At 49.1% G+C, this 12,148-nt stretch overlaps 2 protein-coding genes across 5 annotated transcripts in view; both read right to left on the reverse strand.

The window, feature by feature from the left end:
* The window catches only part of PRC1 (protein regulator of cytokinesis 1), a 28,211-nt gene extending 27,952 nt beyond the window's left edge, over window positions 1-259 (reverse strand). For all 4 annotated transcript variants that reach the window (XM_024766528.1, XM_024766530.1, XM_024766531.1 and 1 more), the window contains exon 1: window positions 103-259. In XM_024766528.1, coding sequence (XP_024622296.1) covers window positions 103-113 — 11 coding nt within the window. In that variant the 5' untranslated portion in view covers window positions 114-259. The remainder of the gene's footprint in view (window positions 1-102) is intronic.
* A 3,412-nt stretch (window positions 260-3,671) lies between these two features.
* VPS33B (VPS33B late endosome and lysosome associated) overlaps window positions 3,672-12,148 on the reverse strand; it is a 20,348-nt gene continuing 11,871 nt past the window's right edge. Inside the window, exons 6-23 of the mRNA XM_024766542.1 lie at window positions 11,965-12,010; window positions 10,803-10,897; window positions 10,401-10,505; window positions 9,905-10,001; window positions 9,603-9,680; window positions 9,185-9,258; window positions 8,797-8,883; window positions 8,543-8,633; window positions 8,254-8,328; window positions 7,941-8,005; window positions 7,765-7,819; window positions 6,803-6,849; window positions 6,081-6,213; window positions 5,382-5,455; window positions 4,789-4,890; window positions 4,559-4,634; window positions 4,340-4,456; window positions 3,672-4,044 (exon numbers count right to left, since the gene is read on the reverse strand). Coding sequence (XP_024622310.1) covers window positions 3,965-4,044; window positions 4,340-4,456; window positions 4,559-4,634; window positions 4,789-4,890; window positions 5,382-5,455; window positions 6,081-6,213; window positions 6,803-6,849; window positions 7,765-7,819; window positions 7,941-8,005; window positions 8,254-8,328; window positions 8,543-8,633; window positions 8,797-8,883; window positions 9,185-9,258; window positions 9,603-9,680; window positions 9,905-10,001; window positions 10,401-10,505; window positions 10,803-10,897; window positions 11,965-12,010 — 1,497 coding nt within the window. The 3' untranslated portion in view covers window positions 3,672-3,964. The remainder of the gene's footprint in view (window positions 4,045-4,339; window positions 4,457-4,558; window positions 4,635-4,788; window positions 4,891-5,381; window positions 5,456-6,080; window positions 6,214-6,802; window positions 6,850-7,764; window positions 7,820-7,940; window positions 8,006-8,253; window positions 8,329-8,542; window positions 8,634-8,796; window positions 8,884-9,184; window positions 9,259-9,602; window positions 9,681-9,904; window positions 10,002-10,400; window positions 10,506-10,802; window positions 10,898-11,964; window positions 12,011-12,148) is intronic.

Consider the following 12,148-nt stretch of genomic DNA (forward strand, 5'->3'; position numbering starts at 1 on the left):
CCTAAGGCGGCCTTTCGGACTCCGCCCAGCCCCGCCACCGCCCCGCACCCGGGACCGGCACCGATCCCTCCCACGCCCCCTCGACTCCCCCACAACCCGCACCTTCTCCTCATGGTGGACGCTCCAAGCGGGCGGGCGTCGAGGCCCCGACCCTCTCCACGCGGGCCCGAGCGCAGCAACCACCCGCAAGCACCGGCGGTCTCACTCCCGGTAGCCGTTCCGCGAGCCGTTAGGCCTGCGCAGAATTTCAAACCGAACCTTGAGGCGGAGGAGCGCCGCGATTGGTGCTGCGTCCCGTGGCTCCTCGCGAAGCTCCGCCTCGCCCCGCCCCCCGGCGCGCCGTGGCTAGGGGCGGGGACTCGCGCACTGGGCGTGGGAAGCGCTCGCGCGCCGGCGGGAGACCGAATCGCTGTGTGCGCGTGCGCGCGGCTCTCTTGCCTCGCTTTGCTGTAGCCGGGAGGGGACGTCCAAACCTTGCGAGACGGCAACCTCCTCGGAGTTCCGCCCGGCCCCGGCGCGGTTTTGATTCGAAGTGCACGTCGCCGCCCAGAGACCACCCCCCGGTGTCCGGATCTCCCCGGCGTGGCGCGTAAACGGCCTTGCCGCCCTCAGCCGGAGGGGTGACATGAGAGGGATTAACAGAAAAGCCTGGCGCCGTAATTTGTTTCCCTTGCTCATTCAGGCAGCAAGGCTGGAGACCGAGCAGTTTCCCCAGATGTAGGAAACCATGACCTAAAGGGAAAGGGAAGGGACGGACACTGAACCCTGCTCACCGGCCTGGTACCTTTCTAGACGAGTGATCCCATTTAATCTCCCCAACCATCCCGCTAGGTATTATCGCCATTCTACAAAGGGAACTGTCTCAAAAAGGTCTGAGTGACTTGCCCAAGTAACGACTGGTAAATGAATGGAAATTACCTGGATTGTGGTTTTCTTTCAAATTACCTGGATTTATATAATTGTAATATAAAAATTGAAAAACTCAAAATCGACAAAGTACTTTTGTATCCTTGCTACATGCCTTAATGCTTATATATCACTTTTTCCTTTTTTCATGGTTGCGTAATATATTGGCGTGTAGATTCATAATTCAACTACTTTGCCATCGATGGATATTTAGGTTGTACTTTGTACAAATAAATGTCTTCATACCTAAAACTTGACATTTTGCATTGTTTTCTTAGGGTTGGTTCCTAGAAGTGTAATTACTTTATGCTCCCTCTCCAGACAGGCTGTATTTATTAATTTGCCCTCACCACCAAGGAAGAGTACCCTCCTCACCCTCAGCAGTATGGAGTACTACTGTCCTTTTAAACCACTTTGCTAGGCAAAGTGGCATTTCCTTGTTTGATTCATACTTGCTTGATTATAGCTGAAATTGCACATTTTCCCCATGTGTATTGGTCAACTGTAACTTCTGTGAATTCTCTTCATTTGTCTTTTCCATGAAGGAAAAGTAAAGGATGCCTGTTTGCTTCACCTTCCGGACTGTGTTTTTCTCACTTTCGGAAAAACTTCATTGGTGCTTTCAACATCCTTTAACTCATGAGCAGCGTGCCAAACATCTGCACCACTAGTATGTGGCCTGCAGGCACCACTTTTTAAATTTACTTTGCACTCTTTGTTGATTAACCTGAGAGTTTTCCAGAAAGCTTCAAAAACTTGTGATCTTCAGACAGGTTCCCAGGGCCACGGTTGTAAGTATCCAGACATAAGACGATTTTGCTATAATGTGCTTTACACTGTAATTCTGAAGCTAACAAAGATCCCGTGGTCAACGATCATAGAACCGTTGGACAATATCAATTCAGAGCACATACTCAGCATGTAAAACACTCTGTAATGTGTATTAAAAAGGACCATTTTATATTTCTAGTGAACAGCACTGTTCTAGAATGCACTGCCACTGTTTATTCATTTGGGCATAGAACTTTTTCTGACTGCCAAATATTCTTTCTACAAACTAACAGCCCTGTCAGTAGTGTCTTTGATCTTGCACACTAGCTTGACGTAGCACTGTCAAGATTCTAGCTAGATACTTGAGGTACTGCATTTTCCTTGGAATTTGCACTCACAGCATTATCATTCTCCTATGGAAAGAATACTTTTGATGATCCAACACCACAGGTTTGGATCTTTCTTTTAAGAAGTGGCATGCAAGAAAGAAATAGAGACATAGATGTAGAGAACAAACATATGGACACCGAGGGTGGGATGAATTGGGAGATCGGGACTGACATATATACACTAATATGTATAAAATAGGCAACTAATGAAAACCTGATGTATAGCACAGGGAACTCCGCTGTACAGTAGAAACTAAGACAACATTGTAAAACAACTATACCCCAATTAAAAAAAAAAACACGTGGCAGCACTGTGGATTGGGCAACAGATAGGAGGCAGAGCGTGGGAGGGACAGTTTTGCAAAAGCCCAGGCCAAAAACAAGTACCTCTGCCATGGGGATGGTGAGAAGATGAACCAGAAGCATTTAGAAATAATGGGTAAGGGGACCAGCTGAATGTGGGGGATAAAAAGAAAAAAATATGAGGTCAAAGATATAGTTTTTTTTCTTTTAATTTTTAAAATTTTATTTATTTATTTGGCTGCACTGGGTCTTAGTAGCAGCATGTGGGATCTTTGTTGCCGCATGTGGGATCTTTAGTTGTGGCATTCGAACTCTCAGTTGTGGCATGCATGTGGAATCCAGTTCCCTGACCAGGGATTGAACTCGGGTCCCCTGCATTGGGAGCATGGAGTCTTAACCACTGGACCACCAGGGAAGTCCCAAGGATATAATTTCTTGCATGAACAAAACTTGGGTAGATGATGAGAATGTCAATTAAGGAGACAGAGGAAGAGAAGCAGATTTAGGGATCCCAAGTGGGGACACGAGGTTCAGTGTGAGAGTTTATTTTAGACATGCTGACTGTGAACTGCCCATGGAACGACCAGGTTGTAAATAATCACGTGAATCTCAGCAGTGAGATAAAAGTTTGGGATGGGCAAGTGGATAACAATAAAGGACAGAGACAGGAGATGCAACAAAGAAGGATACACAGAGAGAGAAACCAAAGGAGATGGAAGTGCAGCCTAGGAGAATGCAGGAGGACAAAGAAGTGTGTCATGGAAGCTGAATATGAGAATTACAAGAAGGTAAAGGGGATCATCAGTGAGATCAACTTAGAAGACGACCACTAATAGATGTGGTTAGTGTTCACAATTTTTAAAGGGTAAAGGGAAAGAAAGGTCACTAGAACCAGCACTTAGGAGGGCACTGGTAACCTTTATAGGAGCACAGTTTGCCAATGCCTGAAATTGCTCTAACAAGGGACATAATCTTCCATTCTGCAATAAGAAACAAAAGGCTTAAAATTCAAGCGACTCCTTAAGTTAAAACAATAGCAAGCTCATTTTTTCTAAAGTGTAATGAATCACAGAATTTTAGAATTGGAAGGGTGCAATCATCTAACTGGTACTGATCATCTAACTAATCCTCATTTTATGGTTGAGGAAAGTCCAGTACAGTGCAAGTTTCAAGGAAGAACCAGACCAGGCCCAGAGCCACTACCCAGTCCAGGCCGTAGAATACACGAAGCCCCTATGTAAAGCCCCCTCTGCTTCACCAGTATACATGGAAGTGCCTGTCTAGAACTAAACATAATATTGATACATTGAGAGTAGAGGCTTTATTTACAATGATACTCAAACAGGATTTAGCAAAAGATCCTCTTCCTCCTTATTTCATCAGCATGGACTGTACTTCATAAACAAAAAAGAAATATCCTGGGGGCAGGAAGTGAACTCTCTCCTCAGATATGTTCTCTAAATCCAAATAAGTTTCCTGCTCCCCAGCTCTTAGAAGCATAGTTGGTAGACATTTTATTAGCAGCTGTGATTCAAACTCCTGCATCCCACTGCGGAACATGTCCAGGGAAGACATCAACACTGGCCGGGAAAAGTTCAGGCTTTCACCTCACTCATGGCCTCCATAAGGCGAACGCTGTTGGTGACTGCTGTCGTCAGAAAAATGAACCTGTACCCTAAAGAGTCAAAAGCAACACCATACATGACTGAGAGCAGATTTAAGCCGCCTAACACCAGCCACGTCAAGCCCCTCCAGTTCCACGGCCCTGGCTGGGTCAGAGCACCAGTTTATAGTCATAGATGCGTCAGTGCCATGCTCCTGGGCACAGCAACTTGCCATGCTTGGTGGAACTGGGCTTCCTGCTATTCAGCCCACAGCAAGATGGCAGCAAGTGGTACCCAGAGGCCATTAAAGAAGCCTTCTTGAGGGCTGCCCTTTGTCCCCCAGATCCCACGGAAGCCTGATCTCACCTTTCTCTCTGCCCAGGAACCGGAGGGCTGAGATCTCAGAGAATGTGCAACCACCCAAGAACACCACCAAGATGAGGCGCAGGGACTCACTGGAAGCCTTGTCTTCCTTGGTCATGTCTGCAAAGACCAGACCAGACTCAGCTCTTCACGGGCACTACTGGATGATGCATCCGGCCCTCCTCTCGTTTCACCCTGCCCCCACTGGGCAAGGCCACGCACCTGTGAATGCCAGCTCACTGCAGTTGAGAAGCCGCACAACTTCGTCCAGGCCCTGCCAGCTTTGCCGCTCCAGCACCTGGGAAGGCACAAGCGCTAGTTTCAAGTCTAGCAGCAGCCAGACTGTCACATTTCTTGCTAGTCATTCAGGTAGTTAAAAGTTGGGCCAGGCCAGGGACTAAGAGAAAGCAGAGAGCATGAAATATGAACAGGAGCGAGCCACTCTTTCTCACCTGCTCGATGATTCGGCAGCTGAGGGGCACGTAAGCACCACTGAACACATACGCCATGTCACGTGGCACTTTCAGATCATACTCGCCATCCACACGTGGGATCTAGAGGGCAAAGCGGACTGTATGAGGCAAGTGACCACTCAGCCCTCCAGTCCTTTACAGGGTCAGAGAAAAGTGGCATGCCCCTAAGAACAGTTCTTACTTCAACTAAAGTAAGAACCAGCAATAGCCTTGGAGGAAAAAGAAAAAAGAATCCATAACCAAAGATGAAAGCTGTTCAGTGCCTGCTGATCCTCTTGAATGCGTTTCCATGCTCGCTGGAAAGAGGGACCCCTTCTGACCCTTCAGCAACATGGGACATGTCTGTCACTGAAGCGGCACTTAGTGTATTCTCTGACATTGGTAGGTGTGAGTTACGTGTTCATTAAATGAATGAGCCTTTGTGTCTTGCCTCATTATTAAGCTCATGCTATAATGCTACCACACAAAAGGATCTTTATAAAAACAAAGTGACAGAGAGGTTTTTGTGGGTTCAAAGTACTTCACAAAGGACTGACCCCACTGCCTCCCTTGTCCACCCCTGTTCTACATACCAAATTCAGCTTCTTGCTGATGGCGCGGAAATTGCTCCTCTTGGCCAGAGAACTGAAGGCATCAGTAATCTTTCCTGGGAAAGAAATCTGCGCTGGTTTCATCTAAGGTTTATGGATTAATGATGCTGCCACAGGTGATAGATACCACTCAGGAAATGACAGGACCCCCTCTTCTCAAACAGCAGGACCTATCACATCTGAAGATCCCCCTCAAAGCCATTCACCTACAGTTCCCTGGAACTGATTAAGACAATCACCACCCTTCTCCCACCCGCAGTCTTCCTCCTCCTACAGGGTACCAGCCCTCTACTAAATGCAATCTACAGGGTGATCCTAGTTTACTGGTTAAGTGTACGGCCTTTGGAGTTAAATCTGACTTACTAAGGGGCCCTGAAGAAGTCACTTAACCTCCCTAAGCCTCGGTTTCCTCATGTGTAAAATGGACATAATAAAACTTACCACACAGAAACTTTGCGAGGATTAAATGAGAAAGTGTATCTAAAAGGCTTAGCACGTCAGTGTTCAATAACTGGAAGCTGTTCTTACAAGCAGCAGTAGTGGCAGTAAGGACAGTAACAGTAAGGAATCACTTTCTCCTTCCCCAGCTCATTCTCTCCCCACCAGGGTGCTCTGCCTATTGAGAGAACAGGCAACAACAGCCGAGGAGGGTGAAAGGGGTTACCTGTACTCCCTGCTCACCTGCAGCCTTGTCCGTCACCAACTTGCTCACTTTACTCTCCACAGCTGTGAGGGTGTCCCCCGGGGCCTGCTCCGTTAGGAGCCCAGCTCGCCGCAGATTGGAGAAGGTTAGCAGGTGCTCGGGGCCATAGCTCTGAAGAAGATGCAATTCAGCTCTCTACCGAGCATTCACCAAGGGCCTAGCACTGTTAGGTGATATGGAGGTGGGGGAGAGGATTATGCGCTCTGTGTCCTAAGCAGCGCACACTTGTTTGTGGGGAAGATTTTCATATCAGAAATCACCAAATGCCAAACAAAGAATAAAAGCAGCATGGAACAATTAAAGATCACAGAAAGCTGTCGATGTAAGGAGGTGGGGAAGGCTTCACAGAGGAGGTAGGACTTGAGAAGGACCTGGAAGGAAAGGTGTATTGACGCCTCGCAAGGTGCTAAATAAAGGGAGAATCCAGGAGTAAGAACTCACCACTGGGCCCAACAGCTGAATTGTTCAAATTCCCCCCGCATTGGCCACATAAGAGGGGAGGAGAGTGAAACAAGGGTAGTGGGAAGGGTCTCTGCGTGCTGAAAGGTGACCATCCCCACAACCTCTGAGGGGGAGGCCGCATGGGAACAGGGGGGTGATGGGGACAGGAAAGGGACTGTTTCTTCTTTTGCCTCTTTCGAAAATGTCCAATGACCTCCCTCCACCAAGTTCCCTCAAGAACACAGTCTCCTGGCCTTACCTGCAGATACTGGGTTTTCAGGGATCGGTAATCCTTGGGGATCAAACCTGAGGGTAAGGAAGATAAAGGTTCATGAGCCAGTTGAGATGCCCTAAAGTGTACAAACCAACAAACCAACCCTCGTCCCCCCAGCAAAAAAAAACCCTAGTGAGAAGGAAGGAGTCAGTACATAACGCTAACCTTGCATCCTATGCAGTTGGTTCTAAATTGACTCCTAAATTTAAGCTTGCTTTTTGAAAGATATAGCCTGGATCTGAGAGCTCCAAGGAAGAGCCCTGAGGAAGGGACACTGAAACGAAAGCTAATCTAATCCGTAGTGGGGGGTGGGATGTGCCAGGAGGGAGGACAAGGGCCTTCCTGTGCGTTTCTCCCTGGCTATGGGCCAGTTTTCTGGGGAACTGCTCAACAGCTAGTGGGGAATAGGAAAAGTGTTCAAATGAGTTCCCAAAGTGCAGCCTTAGATGTTTTTCTCCACAGAGGTAAGAAGAAATGGACTTCCAACTACAATAAAGGGGATTTAGAATAAGCAAATAACGTCTTTGGGTAGAAAGCAACCTTAAAGAATATTTGCCAACTGGAAGACTTCAACATTCAAAACAAGTTGCCACGAAAGGTTGCAGAATCTGAGCTTTTAAAATGTTTATGATATTGGTTTTTCCTGGACTGTATCTTGATTATGAAATCTTGTTGCGGGTAGGAAGCCAGATGGAATGATGAGAGAAATGCCGTTCAGCTCTACCCCTTTGCAATCCTACGATGGGACAGGCCGTGTGCCGGGAGCATTGAGGAGGGTGGATGTGGTCCTGTTTAGGGCTGGAACAATAAATTACCTTATGACCTGGGGATGTTTCACCCAAAACAAAAGCTGCTTTATTTTACAGGGGAAAGAATCCACGAGATTACAGGGAACTATCCCTAAGGTACAGCTTTTCAATCTGGCGTCTTTGGTCCCTGGGGCTCACCGTTCTCAGTGATGGACAAAAGGCACATGAGGCGAAGGCTTTCTATGGGTGACACCTGCACAGGAAGGAAGAGTCAAGGAGAATTCAAGTTTCATAACACACGCTCTCTCCTCTTGCTTCCACTTGAGCCCCACCTCTAAACGCTGTTCCCAATATCTCCCCCCTTCCCGCCTCACCTGCCGGTCTATGTGCTCTTCAATGTAGTTGGTGCTCTCACGGATGCTGAAGCCCTCCAGCAGCGCTGCAAATAATCAGAGGAGAGCCTGTTACTGGGGGAGCGGCTCAGCTGTTGCCATCTATGCTAATGGGCGTCTTGTCTCCCCATCCCTTTCTTCATCCTTGGGGTGGGTTAAGGGGCCCCCAGGGCTTCTAGCAGGAACCAACATTCCACACAGCCAGCGTCAGCTGGAAAGAGCCAGAGAGCATCTTTTCAGGTCGGGCTTGGACTGGGAGCCACGGAAGCAGAAGCAGGAGAAGTAGCCAAGTCACCATGCTCAGTCTTGATGAGCTCCTGGAAGTCCTGCTTGGTTTTCTTCTTCATGATGGATTCACAGGCCCCGATATCTGCAGACAGGACAAAAGGGGAGCTGACATATTCCTGGTTCTGGAAGAATGCCTCTTTATTGTCCAGAAGAATAAGGACCTCTTAAGGCAAAGTGCAGGAGCATTTCTTCACACTTTAGACCAAAGAAGAGCACTATTTTCCAAATGAACAGGGATCTCCTCCCAGATCTCCTCTGCAGGGTTCCCCTTGCCCTACCCTCAAGCTGAAACCTACGGAGACTCAGCAGGCGGTGCTCCTGCTTCAGTCCCTTGAGCTCCTGGGACACGAAGTTCTTCATCTGCTTTATGTCCATGCCTCTCCGGCGCTGTGGGGACATTCCCATGAGGTCAGCCCCTCTGCCCTCAGATGTGAGCAAACACTACCCTCCCTCAGTTCCCACCCACTGTAGCATCAGAAGGGGAGCCAAAGGGCAGCAGCCTGGGGAGCCACTGAGGAAACAGACGGAGGACCCGGGCTGGGAGCCTCACGTCATACTGGGCCTGCAGGTTCCGGGCCTTCTGGCTCAAGAAGCCAAAGACATTGGAGAAGTGCTCGTTACGAATCTCATTAAACACCTGCAAGGGGAATGAGACAGGAACAAATTACTATACAGATGCATACCTTGTTCCTTCCTGCCTCATCAGGGTAACAACAGCACAGGGAGAGTGCTCAGCTATTCTAGCAGAAGTACAAAGGAAGCTGAGCTGGTATCAGTAAGGACATGTCAAATCCCTGCTATGTGCTCTGGGTTGTGCTCTTAACTGGCTGGGTGTCCCTCTCTCCTGGGGACTCGGCCTCTCCTCCCAGTGCCGGGGCCCACAGCCTCATGGTGGCAGTGGCCCTGGGGAAATCCTCTGCCGGAACCCATGTGCTCACCTTGTCCTCGGCGTTGAGCAGCACCTTCAGACTCTTGTCAGAGGATGTGACTTCTGGGCCAAAGTCGACACTCCCTTCGAGAGCAGAGGAAACAGCTATGAGGATCTCTGATGAGTCCTTCCTTCCCCTCTCTTTCCGGAACTGCCATTAAAGGTCCCCAAGGGACTTCCCTAGTGGTCCAGTGGTTAGGACTCTGAGCTTCCAATGCCAGGGGCCCAGGTTCCATCCCTGGTCAGGGAACTAAGATCCCCCAAGGAGTGTTGCCCAAAAAAAAGAAATAAAGATTTAAACGTTCCCCCAAACTATTTGGAAGGCAGCAGTTCACTCCAAGCCTGGGTCTCTCCCACAAGTCCTGCACCCTCACCGTGGGAAGCCCCAGGAGCTGAGGACCCCTCTGTCTCGCTAAGATGCCACTTACCACACTTGACGCGGAAGGTGTCATCCACCAGACCCTCGTAAACCACCTGGGAGCAAAGTGCCGTCACAAAGTCCACGTCTGAAACCGAGATCCCCGACCGTGAGGGTCTTCCCCGATGCAGCCTCCCACCCAGTTTGCTCAATATCCGCTCAAGTGCCTTCCATGGGGCCCAAGTGCCCACGCCCCCAGTCAACGCTGGCATTCACAGCCTCAACTTGAGGATCCCAGCTGTGCCACCATGTTTCCCATATTCCCGTATCTTCTAGGGTCGACAGATGAGAGGAGTGCCGAGCATACTTCACCTCTGTCCAGGAGAAAGACATGTCCAATTTCTGGCCTTCGGCCCTTGGTTTCACCATCCTCCTCCTCTTCCAGTTTCCTCCACAATTCATGTGACATCTGTCAGGCCCCAAGACATTCGCAATCTTATGTCCAGGTCCCTTGTGCAGCCCCACACCTACAGAACCCAACCCCTTTCCATGTGATCCTTCTCCTTGACCCCAAGAGAGGAGCTAATTATTAACGATATTACCTCTTCTACTCCCACCTGTTCCTACCCCTCCCCATCCTGCCCCACACCAGTGAAGGAGTCTCTCCGCCCCCAAAGATTTAGGGATGCTACTAGAGGTCCTGGGCCCTTGCCATTCTGTTAGCCACACAAGTTCTCCCCTCTGGGGACCTACTCTGGAGCAATGAAAGCAAGGTAAGGAATATACCTCACATCCCAGATGCCCATGAACAATCCTTGGTGCTTAGAAAACAAGTGAATAGGGGCTATCAGGACATAGAACTGCTCACCTTAGCACATCTGCCAATTCCATAGCAGTTAGGGAAGGGTCCATAGAGTGTGCTGAGGAGGTGCAAGGCCTGTGCCACAGTGTTGATCCAACACTGATCTCCTTCCTGCAGGGACCACACGGGCCACAAAGATATGGATCAACCCGACAGATCCATCTGGAAAGTGGATAGGCCTAGAAGCCCTGAGCAGAAAGGTAGGGTCTGGGCAACGCTTGCTAAAGTCCATTTTCATTGGCCCCAATGGAAGCCCCATGAACCTCAAGCAGTGGTATTCCGTCTCCAAATTACTATCACTCATGATAAATTATGAGTTGGATGAAGGTTGAATCCATATTTCTAGCCCACAGGACCCCATGTCTGTCCCGACTCCTTGATGCCAAGACCCAAGGGCCCTGCATTTACCAGGAAGTAGTCCCTGAAAAATTCTGGTAGTTCCATGCTCAACAGATCCACATCAAGAGGCAACAAAGAGAAGGCCCATTCGTCACAGCTCACATCTGTGGGTACAGAGAGCATCAGTCTCCCTGCCGTGGCTCCACGTTAAGAGGGAAGCTCCACTACAGCCGTGCAAAAACTCCTGAGTGCCTGCCACACGCCAGGTACTGCACTGAGCACGGGATGCTCAGAGGTGAATAAGATACAGTCTCTGCCCGGAAGGGGCTCACAGACTGATAAGGAAAGGAGACATGTACGTAACAGCCTGTAATACAGTGGGATCTCAGTGGTGTGTTTTCATTAGAGTGTCGACCAAAAGTGCTGATGAAACACTCCTTCATTTATGCATTATTGGACAAATACTGACGGAGAGCCACATATGTGTGGTGCTAGGCTAAATACTGGGGACATGGTGGTAAACAGAACGGACATGCTCCTGACCTCTGGAGCTGACAAGGTAGTGAAAGAGTACACACCAGACAAATCTAACTACAGTTATATGCTCCAAAGGAGTAAAACAGCAACCTATGAGTACAAATATTTCAGGGATCTAACCCCAACTACAGGCACAGGAAAGACTTCCCTAAAGAAGAGACATTTGGCTTAGAATTTGAGTATGATTTGGGTAGGTAAAAAGCTGTAGGGTGAGGAATGTTCTAGGCAACAAGAACAGGTGTGTGAAGTCCCCAGGGCTGGAGGGTAGTGAGTCAGGAGAGAGGAGTGGCACATGAGGAGGCTAAAGGGCCAGGAAGGGGCCAGACTGTAGAGGCACAGGAGGCCATACTGAGGATCCTGGGCTTTATTCTGAGCCACTGCAGGATTTCCAGTAGGGAGGACGGCGACCAGGTTTGTGTTGCACAGAGGATGGAGTGAGGAATGCACACAGGAGGGAAGACACGAGTTTTGCTTGTGGGAGTCTTGGGAGGTAAGAAGAGAGCATCGGTGATTTTCAACTATAGCCCCACTAGTATTCTAATTTGGGGTCTTCCTTCCCATTCTCAGTACCCTCTCCTCCTGCCAGGCCAACAGGAATGAGGCAGGGAAAAGAAGGAGATGGGTACAGGGAACAACCATCACGGCCTTCTTCCACACGTCCTCCCCCTCTCCACTCATATCCGACTCCTCTCACCTCCATAGATGCCCTCTTCCTCAAGCACCATCTCGCAAGCATAAAACTGAAAGAGAAAGGGGGGCTGATTAGTAACCCCCTTCTCCATTCTTTCCATTTCTCTGGAGTTCCTCTGTGGTCACTGATGAGGACCACACTTATTCTCTTTTTTTTTTTTTTTTTTTTTTGGGGGCCGGGGCCCCCC

The sequence above is a fragment of the Neophocaena asiaeorientalis genome, unplaced genomic scaffold, assembly GCF_003031525.2.
Source record: "Neophocaena asiaeorientalis asiaeorientalis breed wild unplaced genomic scaffold, Neophocaena_asiaeorientalis_V1.1 scaffold346, whole genome shotgun sequence".
NCBI lineage: Eukaryota > Metazoa > Chordata > Mammalia > Artiodactyla > Phocoenidae > Neophocaena > Neophocaena asiaeorientalis.